At 41.9% G+C, this 15,721-nt stretch overlaps 1 protein-coding gene across 7 annotated transcripts in view; it reads right to left on the bottom strand.

Moving 5' to 3' along the window:
• The window catches only part of ACOT7 (acyl-CoA thioesterase 7), a 169,046-nt gene that overhangs the window by 136,703 nt on the left and 16,622 nt on the right, over positions 1 to 15,721 (bottom strand). Inside the window, exon 1 of one of the 7 annotated variants that reach the window (XM_020975094.2) lies at positions 6,626 to 6,749. The exons of 4 other annotated variants lie outside the window; for them this stretch is intronic. In XM_020975094.2, the coding sequence (XP_020830753.1) occupies positions 6,626 to 6,639 (14 nt within the window). In that variant the 5' untranslated portion in view covers positions 6,640 to 6,749. Of the gene's footprint in view, positions 1 to 5,929; positions 6,136 to 6,625; positions 6,750 to 15,721 lie in introns of those variants that run through there. 2 more of the 7 variants (XM_020975079.2, XM_020975088.2) reach the window with 2 other exon arrangements.

Below are 15,721 nucleotides of genomic sequence, written 5' to 3'. Positions count from 1 at the left end.
CTGACTAGGAGCACAGCCAATATTTCTGATTCTGACATAAAAATGTCAGCACTAAAATTAAAACACTGCTGGGTGAGATCCATGGCAACCAGGAGTGGGCTGGGGCTTTCTGTTTTGTTTTGTTTCCTCTTTACAGCAGCAGCAGCTAAAACAACTGTTAGAAGAGGAAGGTACAGGTACAGATTTGGAGTCTTACACGCTAGCTAAAAACTACCTCTTCTACAGAGAATCTTTTCAGGGTTCCCTATTTCTTGGAGGCAGGAAGGTCTGGTTATACTTCTCATGGGGCCTAAGCAATGACCCCAACAGAGCAGGCAACCAGAAAAACACCCACCCACAAAGCTGTATGGAAAATGAACAGGTCCAATAAGTCTTTACATTCAATGAGACAATAAATACTACAGCCAGAAAGCCAAATTATGATTCATTGAATTCAAGAAAGAAAGTAGATGTTCAGTTCCTCATTCAAATACAGTTCCTCCCCTCCCCGGACTAACAATGCATGGACAATATAGTAACAATGCAAGGAAGTCCAGAACCCTGGCCAGAAGTGCCATAAAGATAAGATAAGATAAAACAATAAGAGAAGCTACATAGCAGCGGAGTAAGAACAAAGAGATTTGGATCCTGACTCTGTTCCTAACTTCCTGGGTCACCTTAAGTTATGGTACTTTCCAGAGCCTGGGGGAGGGAGGGAGAGAGGGAGAGAGAGAGGGAGAGAGGAGGAGGGAGGAGAGAGGAGGAGGGAGAGAGGGAGGAGAGGAGAGAGAGAGGAGAGGAGAGAGAGAGGAGAGAGAGAGAGAGAGAGAGAGAGAGAGAGAGAGAGAGAGAGAGATGATCTCCAGCCATTCTACAAATCTAAGATTCTACTGAAAACCTTATAATGGAGGGATGGGCTACCTTGGGCTGGGGGGTGGGGGGAGAATCCTGAAAAAATGACATAAACTGGCCTGGAAAAATTAGGAATAGGACTGAAGAGAAAGGGAGACCTCATTCTTGATAAGGAAATACTGTTAACCAAGACTCTGACAGAGGAACACTCAAGGAGTGCTCAGGGGATAACACAAAGGCCAGGATACTAGGTGCTCTAATTCCAATCCCCATTTAGCTGCGGAGCAGACTGGAAAAATTGGGATGGGGCGTGGCTGTCAAAAGTATTCAACCAGGTAAGGCAAATATTCAATACTTATTTTCTAGCAGGAACAGCTACACAGAACACAAATTGAAACCTACCAATAATCCCTTAAGTCACTGGATGAGAGTAATAATAATGAATTAAATTCCCTGGAGTAACCATATGAAACTCAAATAGAAACAGTGGCCATCATTAACACTATTTATGTTTTACTGTATTTCTTTTGTTAAATATTTCCCAATTACATTTCAATCTGGTTCAGGCTATACTTGGGAACGTTAGGGCCCCCTGGCAAAGTGAAGTATTTGTCCCTTCTGCCCTAGTACGCCACAAAACATCTGCCTCAGGGGATTCCCCTCACCTACTGGTTCTGCAGCTCAACCACCTGTTGATCACTGTGAGAACTGCAGAAGGTACTTCATAACTAAATAACTCCAGGAGCACCTTTTGTTCCAAAGCTGAACCTAGCAGTAAACTCGGACAAGCTATTGTATGATACAAGGTAAAGAATCAAAGGCACCTGGACCCTAAGTAATTATAGCATGTGTCCCTGAGCATGTGTCCCTGAGCACGTGACACCTGCTTCTTTTGTGTTTATTCTTCCTGATCTTGGGTGAATAAGTATCCAAAGACAGAATAAAACGGGTCACTGCCTTGTGAGTTCCAGCAGAAGTCCCCTGGGCAAACCAGGGCCAGCAGCAGCAACAGCCAAGTCTGGCAGGAGTGGGCTCCAAGGATCAGCCCGGCCGAGGGCAGACCCATCAACCATGGAACGTGCTGATGAGCAAGGGAGCTCTGCATCCATCAGCAACACCAGACCCAAAGCAACTTTAGTAGAGAAGAAAGGCACTCTTAGCCCTCCATTTTAGAGGGAGTTTTTTTAATCTAGTGTCCTTGCTAGATTCCTGGGTAAATATCCCCTCAGAAAAGCTAACTGATGCTTCATTTATACTGGAGGGGAGCATCGAGGCTGAGTTTGTATTAGAAATCTCACCCCTTGGGCATCAAGGTGGCGCAGTGGATAGAGCACCAGCCCTGGAGTCGGGAGGACCTGAGTTCAAATCTGGCCTCAGACACTTGACCCTAGCTGTGTGACGCAGGGCAAGTCACTTAACCCCATTGCCTAGTCAAAAAAAAAAATAAGAAGTAAGAAATCTCACCCCTCAGGGTCATAACTGAGGATGTTAGACTTGAAGCAAACTGTGAAAAGAAACCCAACCACATACTGTGAGATGACAGAAGGCTGAGGGGAAAAGTAGACAACTGCCCTCTGGCAAGCCTCACCCCCAGCCCGAACCCAGACAGTGCAGACAAACAGTGGTTGGGAGAAAGAGTCCAGAGGGAGTGCTGGAGGAGCACTATTTCACAGAATGTTCACGTGAGAAAGGACCTCAGAAGCCACCGACCCAACCCCTAGCCAAACAAAAGTCCCTTCTGACGAGGGGCAGCTCCCACCCTCCAGCAGCAGCCCCAGCCACATTTTGGCAGCTCTCATTTTGAAGTTTCTTAATTCTATCATTTTCAGATCTGCCTCTGAACTTCTGCTCATTACTGGAAGCCAAAAACAGCATGTCTAATTTGTCTTCCCCACATCAGCCCTTCAAATATTTGATGATCGCTATCATATTGTAATTTTTTCTTAAGTCAGAAGAAGATACACGTTCAGCAATTGGGAAAATGGGTGAATCATCCATGGAATATCAAAATAAAAGATAACTTGATAAAGAATAGCAACTATAATTGTAGAACCACAGTCAGGATAACACAAGATTTAGCAGCTTCTACATTAAAGGATCAGAGGGCTTGGATGGAATATGCTATTCCAGAGGGCAAAGGAGCTAGGATTACAACCAAGAATCACATATCCAGCAAAACTGAGTATAATGCTTTAGGGGGGAGAAGTGGAGATTTGGTGAAACAGAGGACTTTCAAGCATTCCTGCTGAAAAGACCAGAGCTGAATAGAAAATCTGACTTTCAGATACAAGACCCAAGAGAAGCATAAAAGGGTAAACAGGAAATGGAAATCACATGGGACTCAATAAGGATAAGCTGTTTACATTCCTACATGGGAAGATGACTTATAATTCATAAGACCTTTCTCATTATTAGGACAGTTAGGAGTATACATAGACAGAGGGCACAGGTGTGACTTGAATATGAAGGGATGATATCTAAAAAAAAAATAAATTAAGGGATGAGAGAGGAATGTACTGGGAAAGGGAAAGGGAGAGGTAGAATGGTGTAAATTATCTCACATAAAAGAGGCAAGAAAAAGCTTTTACAGGGGAGAGGAAGAGGGGGGGATGTGAGGCAGAACAAGTGATCCTCACTCTCATCAGAATTGGCTCAAAGAGGGAATAACATACACACTCAATTGGGTATAGAAATCTATCTTATCCTCCAGGAAAGTAGAAGAGGAAGGGGATAAGAGAAAGTGGATGGTGATAGAAGGGAGGGCAGATTAAGGGAGGGGTAGTAATGTAAAACACTTTTGAGGAGGGACAGGGTGAAAGAAGAGAGAATAGAATAAACGGGGAGCAGGGAAAGGAACAGGATGGAGGGAAATACATCTAGCAATCATAACTGTGAAAAAAGTTTTGAAGCAAGTTTCTATGATAAAGACCTCATTTCTCAAACATGTAGAGAACTAGTCAAATTTATAAAAGTAAGAGCCATTCCCCAATTGCTAAATGATCAAAAGATATGAACAGTTTTCAGATGAAATAATCAAAGCTATCTATAGCTATATGAAACAATGCTCCAACTCACTATTGATTGGAGAAAGGCAAACTAAAACAATTCTGAGGTACTACCTCATACCTATTAGATTGGCTAACAGGACAGAAAACGAAAATGACAAATGTTAGAGGGGATGTGGGAAAAAGGAGACATTAATGCGCTATTGGTGGAACTGTGAACTGATTCAACCACTCTGTAGAGCAATTTGAAACTATGCCCAAAGGGCTATAAAACCATGCATACCCTTTGACCTAGCAACACCACTACTAGGTGTGTATCCCAAAACAGATAAAAAACAAAAAGGAAAAGGATATATATGCACAAAACTATTTACAGCAGCTGGTGGCAAAGAATAGGAAATTGAGAGGATGTCCATCAATTGGGAAATGGCTGAACAAGTTGTGGCATGTGATTATGATGGAATACTAGTGTGCTGTAAGAAATGATGAGCAGAATGCTGTCAGAAAAACCTGGAAAGACTTACATGAGTTGATGCAAAGTGAAAGGTACTAAAAAATAAATGAATAAAATAAAATAAAATAAAAAAACAAAGTGAAAGGTACTGTGTACAAAGTAACATTATAGGATGATCAGCTGTGAATGACTTAGCTCTTAGCAATACAATGATCCATAACAATTCTGAAGGACTTACGATGAAAAATGCTGTCCATCCCCAGAGAAAGAACTGATGGTGTCTGAATACAGATTAAAACATACTTTTTTTTTATTTTTACTTTTCTCTTTTTTTATTTTTTTTTTTGCTAGGCAACAGGGTTTAGTGACTTGCCCAGGGTTATACAGCTAGTGTCAAGTGTCTGAGGATGGATTTGAACTCAGGGACTCCTGACTCCAGGGCTGGTGCTCTATCCACTGTGCCACCTAGCTGCCCCTTTATTTTTCTCGAGGATTTTTTTGGTTTTGGTCTACGTTTTCTTTCACTATATGACTAATATGGAAATGTTTTGCATGACTACAACCTATTTCGAATTGCTTGCCTTCTCCATGTGGGGGGAAGGGGAGGAGGGGAGAGAATTTGGAACTCAAAGTTTTAAAAACAAATGTTAAAAATTGTTTTTACATGTAACTGGGGAAAAGTAAAATAATAAATTTTTAAAAAAAGAATAGCAACTATGAGAACACAGAAAAATCTGGAAAGGAACAGGGCCCTGAATGATCTGTGATTGCATCAATAAAAAGGATTCAAGATGAAAAAACAGCTTGTGCCAGTACAAATTGTACCCTTCTCTGCAACTTCTATTTTCAAAAACATGCCTGAGGCACTGGGAAAATTAAGTGACCTGCCCAGAGACCCGTGGCTAGTATGTGAGAGGCATAATTTGAACCCTAGTCTTCCTGGTTCCAAGGCTGCCTATCCACTAAAGTAAATTAAGTAAAACTGGGAGAACCATACAAAGACTGATGACTACATAAAAGGAAAAACACATGTACAAATAGGGATTAAATGGGCAAAGAAAGCTGGAGGGAACAGAGAGTAATAACTAAACTGTTATTATTTTCCCATTTGGGATGTTAAAATTCACTTTTTTTAAAGTAAGCAATTATAAAGTATGTTCAATGGGTTTTTTTATGTTTATATTTGAATTTGTAATCAAGTATGTAAATCATGAGCCCAGCTATTAGCCATGCTGGCTTGTAGCAGGGCAAAGTATCATAGAAATCCCAATGCTGGGAAGAAGATAACCTGCACATCTAGCCTGCCAGCCCCACTGTGCTCCAAGTATAAGAAAAAACCTGCCAGGCTTCTCTTTCACAAGCCCTGAGGAGGCAATGCATGGTTGCACTTCCAGTTTCTTTCAATTCTAAGGCGTTTAGTTGATAGGGACCAGTTCCAGGAAGTCAGCATCTGTGGCCCTCAAGGTCCTCAGCACAACTGCCATGGTTCCCAGCACAGAGCTAGGGGCAGAGTACGGGGCTGTACTTTCCATTCTTCCACTTGTCTCACCCATCGCTTCCAGAAAGTGGCCCAGCAGGCCTACCACCCACAGAAAAAACCCACTCCACAGCTCGCTCCGGACTATTAAGTATACCGTACCTGCAAAGCTGAGAGGCCATCCTAATTGTGGAAGTTATCAGACCAAATGGGAAGCAAAACAAAGGCATGCAGCAGGGACAACTCCACCCCACTGAGCCAGCAGGTCATCACTTACAATCACAACCCATAAGGCCTTTCCTGATGAAAGACCTATCAGGCTCCTAGCCCGCCTGAGTTTGGTGGGAAGCAGGCCGACTTCCTGTACTGCCCAATCTAACCAGGAAGAGGATGTGCAGCCAATCAAAGGAGCTTGCCAGAGCCAGTTACCATAGAAACCTCATTTTATAAGTAATTACAACATTAAAACACTTCATGAAGCAACATGAAATTAAGAAGTCACAGTCTAAACACTTACCTTAGTGTTAACTAATAAATGTGCACTACATTATACTATTACTATTAGTTCTACTAACCTATAAACTTGCATTTATGAATCATTATAGCACTGAGCTGCAAAAAAAACAAAAGGCAGAGAAGATCAATGGTCTATGTGAAAGTCCAGGTTCTGACACAGGTTTGCTAGGGCCCTTAATATTTTTAATAATACTGCATTAAGTATAGGGACAATGTTACAGAGAGGCCCGGATGTGAAATGATAGAATAAAGCTACAGAAAAGCTCCAATTAACTAAATCTTGACAAGAAGTAACAAGCCTTAAAAGAAAATGACGGATAACAATAGGCCTCAGCAACCTACCTGCACAACCTCATGTCAGACTTGGGCCAAAGACAGGATACAAAGGCATCTGAGTGCAGCCGGCCCTATCCAAACCTGTCAGACAGGTTATCTGTGTTTGGGGCCTCTTCCCTACTGCAGAGGAGGCCAGTGTGCTCATGCAGCCTTCTGGCTGTCCAAAGCCCCACCCCACTCAGGCTCCAAAGTGACCTCCCTCTCTACTCCTTCCCCAATCCAAACTCGTTCCCCCAGAGAGGCCCTGTCAGAAGAGTTGGGGGGAGGGGGGAGGAATAAGCACTTATACAGGGCTTCCTATGTGCCTGGCACTGTGCCAAGAGCTTTAAACTAAGGTTTTCCTAACTCTAGGACCAGCGTTCTATCCACTAGCCACCCAGCTGGCTCTGGCGGCCAAATCAGTATTATTCACACACAAAAATGTAAACTGGGGGCAGCTCGGTGGCTCAGCAGATAGAGCACCGGCCCTGAAGTCCGGAGGACCTGAGTTCAAATCTACTACCTGTGTGACCCTGGGCAAGTCACTTCACACCAATGCCTTAAAAAAAAATGTAAACTAATAGGCTGGACCCTCCCAGTGAGCGTTTCAATGTAAAAGAGGAGCTTCAGTGATAAACTGCTTAGGGAAAAGAGGAAGAGGGAATGATTTCACTTTGGCCCATAGGAAGAGGACACTATCTCTGAAAGACCATGAACACCTAGGACATATCTCCATTATTGATACTGAATTCTAAAATAGCAGTTTGTTTCTCCATACTCCACAGGGGCAAAGAAGAAAGAACAAGGGGCAGCTAGGTGGCGCAGTGGATAGAGCACCAGCCCTGGATTCGGGAAGACCTGAGTTCAAATCTGGACTCAGACACTGGACATTTATTAGCTGTGTGACCCTGGGCAAGTCACTTCACCCCATTACCTTGCACAAAAAAAAAAAGAATTAGAAATACAGACTTAAATAATTGGAGAAATATCCCTCTTGGGTAGGTCAAGCCAATACAATAGAAATGATGATACTACCAAATTAAGTTGCTTGTTTGCTGTATCAAACTCCCAAAAGAATATTTTATATTCTAGGAAAAGGATGAAATTCATAAAGAGGAACAAAAGGTCAAGAATCTCAAGGATAATAATTTTTAAAATTGGGAAAGAAGGGAGGTCTGTCAATGCCAGATCTCAAACTATACTACAAAGCAATAATCATTAAAATGATTCAGTCTGGGGGGTGGGGGGAGGGGTTGCTGATCAGCGGGAAAGATTACGTACACAACATAGGGAAGCAAATACACATAACAGCATAGTGTTTGAGAAACCCAAAGACCCCAGTTCCTGGGGGAAGAATTCACTATTTGGGGGGAAAATTGCTAGGGAAGGGGCAGTCAAGGTGACGGAGAAAGAGAAAGGAACCGAATCTAAGTCATCACCGTCACTTTCACTCAAACTGACTAAAGGAGTGAAGTATACACTTGCACAGAGTTAGGTACATTTTACCCAGCAAGGAAACAACAGGAAAAGGAAAAAGGTTGAAAAGGACTGAAGCGATAATAAGAGGGAGGGTAAATTAAAAGAGGAAGTAGCCAGACCCAAAAGAGACTGTTAAAGAGGGGAGAAGGTAAAAAACATCAAGAAAAGTATAAGAAAACAGGACGGAAAGAATTGTACACTTAGCAATCATGTGAAAGTGAATGGCATGAACTCATTCATAAAATGGAACAGGATAGCAGAATGGATTAGAAACCAGAATTCACACTATTTACAAGAAACACACTTGAAACAGATGGATACACACAAAGTTAAAATAAGGGGCTGGAGAAGAATCTATTATGCTTCAGCTTAAGTAAAAAAGGTAGGAATAGAGATCATGATTGCAGACAAAGAAAAAAAACCACAATAGTTAAACAGGGTTAAACAGAAACCATATTTTGCTAAAAAAGTGCAACAGACAATGAAGTAATCAATACTAAATATATATGCACTAAATGGCAGAGTATGTAATTTCTTAAAGGAAAAGTTAAATGAGATACAGGAGAAAACGGACAGTAAAAGTATAACAGTGGGGAAGCTCAATTGACACCTCTGAAGCCTAGAAGATGCCAAACACAAAATAAACAAGAAGCTAAGAAATTTTAGAAAAGTCAAATATTACAGCTTTCTGGAGAGTACTGAAAGTAACTAGAAAGGAATATGCCTATTTCTAAGGCACGTATGCCATCGTCACAAAAATTGACCATGTGTTAGGACGTTAAAAACCTCACAAATATGGGAAAGCAGAAATATTAAACTTATACCTTGCTGGCCATAATAGAATAAAAACTGCATTTAATATGGAGCCCTTGAAGAAAAGATTAAAAATAAATTGGAAACTAAATAACAGGGAAATTTATATCACTACACACTTATATCAATATAAGAAAGAAAGAACAGATCAACATATGGGGCATGCAACTAAAATAAATAGAAAACCTATAAATTTAAAACTCCCAATTAAACACCAAACTTTGTTGAGTTGTTTCAGTCACGTTCAACTCTTTGTGACACCATTTGGGGGTTTTTGTTGTTTTTTTGGCACAGATACTGGAGTGGTTTGCAATTTCCTTCTCCAGCTCATTTTACAGATGAGGAAACTGAGTCAAACAAGGTTAAGTGACTTGCCAAGGGTCACACAGAGCTAGTAAATGTCTGAGGCCACATTTGAACTCACGTCTTCCTGACTGCCAATGGGGCACTTTGTCCACTGCGCCACATAGCCGCCAAAACACCAACTTAGAAATCCTTAATATCAAAGGAAAGACTGAAAAACTAGCAAGTTTAAAAAAAAAAAACATTGAACTAATAAATAAAACTGGGGTCGAGGGGAACAAAAAAATAAATAAACCATTAGTTAATTTAATGGTTTTTTTAAAAAGAAGTAAACAAAATTACCAGTATCAAAAATGAAAAAAGTAAATTCATAACTAATGAATATGAAACAAAAGGAATTTTAGGAGTATTTTGCTCTACTATGCGCCAATAAAATTGTCAATCTAAATGAATTAGACGAATATTTACAAAAATATAAATTGCCTAGATTAACAGAATAGGAAGTAGGATATTTAAATGATATTACCTTTTTTAAAATTTTTTTATTTTTTATTTTTAGGCAATTGGGGTTAAGTGACTTGCCCAGGGTCACACAGCTAGTAAGTGTCAAGTGTTTGGTCTGAGGTCAAATTTGAACTCAGGTCCTCCTGACTTCAGGGCCAGTGCTCTATTCACTAAGCCACTTAGCTGCCCCTAAATAATATTATCTTATTAAAAGAAATTGAACAAGCTGTAAGTGAACTCCCTAAGGGATAAAAACAAAAACCCAAACCCAGGACCAGTTGGATTTATAAGTAAATTCTACCAAACATTTAAAGAACAATTAATTCTAATACTATATAAACTGTTAGAAAAAAAGAGGTAAAGGGGTCCTACTATACTTTTTCTATGACACAAATATGGGTCTTGATACCTAAATCATGAAGAATCAAAACAGAGAAGGATAACTATAGACCAATTTCCTTGATGAACAATAATGTAAAAATTTTAAATAAAATACTAACAAGGAAATCACAGTAACATATCACAAGATCATATATTATGTTGTTGTTCAGTCACGCCCGGATCTCTGCGACCTGTGGACCACACTGTCCATGGGGTTTTCTTGACAAAGGTACTGGAGCAGTTTGCCATTTTCCTCTCCAGTGGATGAAGGCAAATAGAGGTTAAGTGCCTGCTATATGGCGCAGTGGACAGAGTACCAGGCCTGGAAAGAGGAAGACTCTTCTTCCCAAGTTCAAATTTGGCCTCAGACACTTATTAGCCATGTGACCCCAGACAAGTCACTTACCCCCATTTGCCTCAGTTTCCTCATATGTAAAATGAGATGGAGAAGGAAAATGACAAACTATTCCAGTATCTTTACCAAGAAAACTCCAAATGGGGTCACAAAGAGTAGGACATAACTGAAAAATGACTTCACAAAAACAACCAAAAATATTTTGTATTATTTGCATATAGATTGAATCCCCAGTACAAAGTAAGGCCCTTGAGGGCAGGAACTTTTTCACCCTCCCTCATTCAATCCCACCCTACCCCCAAACTTTCTGACCCCAAACAATGAATGAATGAAAGGGCTCCCCAAATTCTCATTTGAGATATTTCAGGAGCAGTCAGACCCGTTCTGTAGCTCTTCTGTCCCACTAATCCAAACAAAGGAAACCAGTAGAAGACCAAAGCAGTGTGAGGCTAATAAATGTGTGAGGCTGGATTCCTGACACCAGGCTCAGCTTTCTACCTATTGCAGCATATAGCGTCTTCTTTTTCACTAGAATTTTCCAATGAAGCATTTGGTGAAAGGCCATTCTTGAGTGGTGAGAAACTATACAAACATCTTTTTGGACACACATAATATGATATGTGAAAGGGGAGCGGCTTGTCAATGTAAGGGAAACTTGGGCTGCCATAAGAAGTGACAAAAAGGTCAGCTTCTGAGAAACAGAAAAAGACTTCCATGAATGGCTATAAACCAGGGGAAGGATTTACACAGTGAATAGCGAGAACAAGTCAGAAAAACTTTAGAACTCTGACTAAAGCTGGGACCAGTCAGAACTTCCCCTCCTTGACAGAGAGGCAGGTAATGGACCAAGGGAGGCAGAAACCAGACATGCCTTCTCAGACACGGCCACCGTGTTCGTTACAAGGGAGGGCCCCTGGAGATGAGGGCAAGGGGCTGTGATCTGTGATCACTGGGGGGGACGGGGAGGAGGGAGAATTAACAAAATATTTTTAAAATGCAAAGAAAAAAGTGTGAAAAGGGTCACAAACACAGCAAAATTGTTACTATCTTGTTAAAGTTATTGTGTATTTCTTTTTAAAAAACTAAAAAAAAAACCACAACCCAAACCTTTACAGCATTTTTTTTCAAAAGAGGTCTACAACTACGTAGCATCCGGGCCCACAGACTAAGAGGAAGAAAGAGCATCTCATCTGACTATAAACTGGGCAAGACAAACCTACTAGGTTTTTATTACCTGAACTAACAAGCAAGACCAGTTCAAAGGACAGCAACATGCTATCAACATACCCACCAAGAGAGTGATGTCTTAAGGCCTCATCAAGCTCAGCCAGAGAGGAAGACTGACTAGAAAGCAAAAGATGGAAAAGAGGAAAAGGGAGACCAAGCTGGGAATCAGAGGAACGAAGCCAGCCAGCCTACGTTACAGCCACGAAGCCCAGGGCAGCAGCTGTCTCTGTGCTCAGCCCCGGTTCTCTGTTGCTCTCTTAAGAGTCTTTATTCCCTCGAGGCCTTGCCAGGGCCACGGCACAGTAGCCCAAGGCCCGTAGACGACCAACTCAAGGAACTCTGATCTAAACAAGAGCCTCTAGGAGCATGTCTGTGGCCACTGCAGCATCTAATCACCCAGCAGCTGGCCAGGCAGCATTCCCAAATTGCCTGGACACTGTTTATCTTTCCATTTGGTTCCTAATGCTGGACACAGCACGTGAGGAGGGCACACATAGTATCTGTGGCAAACAGAGGGTTCATAAAGAAAAATACTGGCAACTAAAATATGGGACTTGGACTTCTTTTTAAAGTACACACTGTAAAAAGCCCCAGAACACAAGTTCGAGTCCTACAGATTAGTCGCATTAGGACACTGCTAATGACCTTCTGCTGAGATCACAGGTAGCTTTGGAGAGAGCAGGCTGAGTTGAGTGATACTGGAGGCTGGCCTGCAAAGGGCTGAGGTTTAGTAAGTGAAGGGAGTGGAGGTAGCATCTTCTTCCTTTCTTTCTTTTTGTTTTTTGGCTAGGCAATGGGGTTAAGTGACTTGCCCAGGGTCACACAGCTAGTAAGTGTTATGTGTCTGAGGCCACATTTGAACTCAGGTCCTCCTGAATCCAGGGCCGGTGCTCTATCCACTGCGTCACCTAGCTGCCCCGAAGTAGCATCTTTTTCAAGGCTGAGAAAGGGAGAAGAGATGAGAGCTTGAGGGAATGGTAGGATCCAGTGAGATCTTGATAGGATCTTGAGTTTCCTGGGGAACATTGCTCATGGACTTCCTTTAGGTATTCGCAAATTCGTCCATGGCTTCATAAATGGAGTCTGGGATTTAATGTGACTGAAAAATCTGAAAATGTGACTGAAATGTGACAGAAAAATCTGTCAGCCTTCAGTTAAACTAGTGACTGATAAGCTCCTCCAAACTTCAGCTGTTCCTCAGATTGTAGCTGTACCATTTCAGGGGCCTATGGCCAAGCCTGTCCAGCTTAGTAGGACCCGGTAGGTTACAGTAGGGTTCCAAGACACTCCAGCTCACCTCCACGCCACAATGAGATGGCCGAGGAGACCTCTGGGCAAGGGGTCATTACCTTACGACAGTGGATTCCTATGAAAAACAGCACACACAGTGTAGGAGAAAGACCACCAGCCAGAGAGTTAGCACCCCTAAGTTACAACTGGATCTTCCTGGAAACTTAGCCTTCAAAATTAGTTCTTAAATGCTCATTCTGACAGCCTCTTCTCAGTCCTTGTCTTTCTTAACCTTTACGCTGTTACTAATGTCAACCCAACATTCCACCTACAAATTTTCCCTCCCTTGGCTTCAGCCATACCCACTGCTCTCTCTTGGTTTTCTTCTGTCTAGCTGACTATTCCTTCTCAGCCTCTACTGCCAAATCATCGGTTACCTCTTGGCCCTAAAAACCAATTTGTGCCAAGGCTCAGTCTTCTATATACATTCTCTGTAGATATGCCATTTCCCTTGGCAATCTCCATCACTCTCACGGATTTGTTGATCTCTAAACAGAGAACTCTCAAAGCTTTTTTACTCAATCAACAAGCATTTTTTAAACATTTACCACATCCTAGGCACAGTACTAAGCGCTAGGAATACAAAAATACAAAAACCTAATATTCTTTTTTTTCCTTTCTTTTTTTTTTTCTTTTTGGTGAGGCAATTGGGGTTAAGTGACTTGCCCCAGGGTCACACAGCTAGTAAGTGTCATGTGTCTGAGACTGGATTTGAACTCATATCTTCCTGACTTCAAGGCCAGAGCTCTATCCACTGCGCCATCTAGCTGCCCCAAGAAGCTAATATTCTAATGGGAGAGACAACGTGTACATAAATCAGTGCATACAAGATTATCATCCACGGAGGGGCTTTAGCAACTTTGGAGAGACAAAGAAAGGCATCCCACAGGAAGTAGTACCTGAGCTAAATCTTACAGGAAGCCAGGAATTCTAAGACATGGCATGATGACAGAAAGCATAGGCATGAGAAACAGAGAGAAGAGATAGACAGACAGAAAACAGAACATCACAAGTAAGCAACAGCAAATGGAGCTGGACCAGAGTGTGCAGAGGGGAGTAATGTGTAAGAAGAAAGGGCCAGAGTGTGAAGTATAAATACCAAGGTTCATATACCTCTGATACCAGAGATAATGGGGAGCCACTGGAGTTTATCAAATAGTGGGGTGCTACGAGAGGACCTGTGCTTTAGGAAAAGCACGTGGGCAACTCTCCGGAAGAGGGTCAGAAGAGACTTGATGCAGCGCCCAATTATTACTACAATAGCACAAAGCAGAAGGTGGTAAGAGCCTGAACTAGTTTTGGGGCCGTGTGGAATGGCCTATGGGAAGGAGATTATGGCAACAGAAATAAGATTTGGCAGCAGATTGGAAATGTGGGCAGCTAGGCTGAACTTGGAGTCAGGAAGGCCCGAGTATGAATCCTGCTTCAGATGCCCAAAGGGCTACAAAAATATGCATACCCTTTGATCCAGCAATAGCACTTCTGGGGCTATATCCCAAAGAGATCAAACAAATGGGAAAAGGACCCACACGTAAAAAAATATTCATAGCAGCTCTTTTTGTGGTGGCAAAGAATTGGAAATTGAGAGGATGCCCATCAACTGGGGAATGGCTGAGCAAGGTGTGGTATATGAATGTAATGGAATACTATTGTGCTATAAGAAATGATGAACAGGCTGACTTCAGAAAAACCTGGAAAGACTTATATGGTCTGATGCTGAGTGAAGTGAGCAGAACCAAGAGGACTTTGTACACAATAACAGCCATGTTATGCAATGACTAAGATTGTTAAACTGAACCTTTCTTAGCATTATGAGGATCTAAGACAACTCCAGAGGCCTCGGGATGGAAAATGCTGTCCACATTCAAAGAAAGAACTATGGAAGTCGAATCGCTATCATTTATTTTTACCTTCTGTTGAGTTTTGTTTCCTCTTTCTGATGGTTCCTCGTATTGGTTTTAATTTTCACTTACAACTTCACTAATGTGAAAATATGTTTAATGGGAATGTAAATGTAAAGCCTATATCAGATTGTGTGCCATCTTGGGGAGAGTGGAGGGGAGGAAAAGGGAGAAAAATTTTCAACTCAAAAGCATATGGAAGAAACAAAAAAATTTAAATTAAAAAAAAATCCTGCTTCAGACACCTACTGGCTGTGTGACCATAGACAAGTCACCTGACCTCTGCTTGCCTCAGTTTTCTCATCTATAAAATAGGGATAATAACATCGACCTCACAGGTTTGTTGTGAGGATCAAATTAGGCAACATATGTAAAGCACTTTGCAAATGCTAGCCATTTTGCTGAGTAAGCAACAGTTAAGCAGTGAAGGAAGGCACTGAGATGGCAAACCTAGCCGACTGGAAGGATATCGCTGCCCTCCCCAGTTTGGAGGGAGTTTGGAGGCAGGCGAGCTTGGCCAGAGGGTATGAGTGGGCAATGGAAAATAACTGAGGCTTGTTTGGACAGGCTGTACGTGTTGTTGTACAGGACATCCATCTTAAAATGTCTAATGAGCAACGCAGGACCGGAAACCAGGCTCGAGACCAGCTCTGGGAATCATCTGCACAGAGATGATCATTGAACCCATGTAAGTAGAGGAGATCATCAAGTAGAAGAATGTAGGAAGTCACTATAAAAGGGCCCGGGACAAGAGGACTCTCACAGTTAATGGGCAGGGCATGGATAAAGATGTGACAAAAGACAGACTGAGAGCAGAGAGCAGTCACCAAACCCTAGAAAGTGAAGAAGATCTGGGAGGAGAAGGCCACA

The sequence above is a fragment of the Phascolarctos cinereus genome, unplaced genomic scaffold (assembly GCF_003287225.1).
Source record: "Phascolarctos cinereus isolate Bilbo 61053 unplaced genomic scaffold, phaCin_HiC Scaffold_726;HRSCAF=1367, whole genome shotgun sequence".
In the NCBI taxonomy this organism is placed as follows: domain Eukaryota; kingdom Metazoa; phylum Chordata; class Mammalia; order Diprotodontia; family Phascolarctidae; genus Phascolarctos; species Phascolarctos cinereus.
The sequence above is the reverse complement of the archived record's forward strand: the minus strand, read 5'-3'. Positions and strand labels throughout refer to the sequence as shown.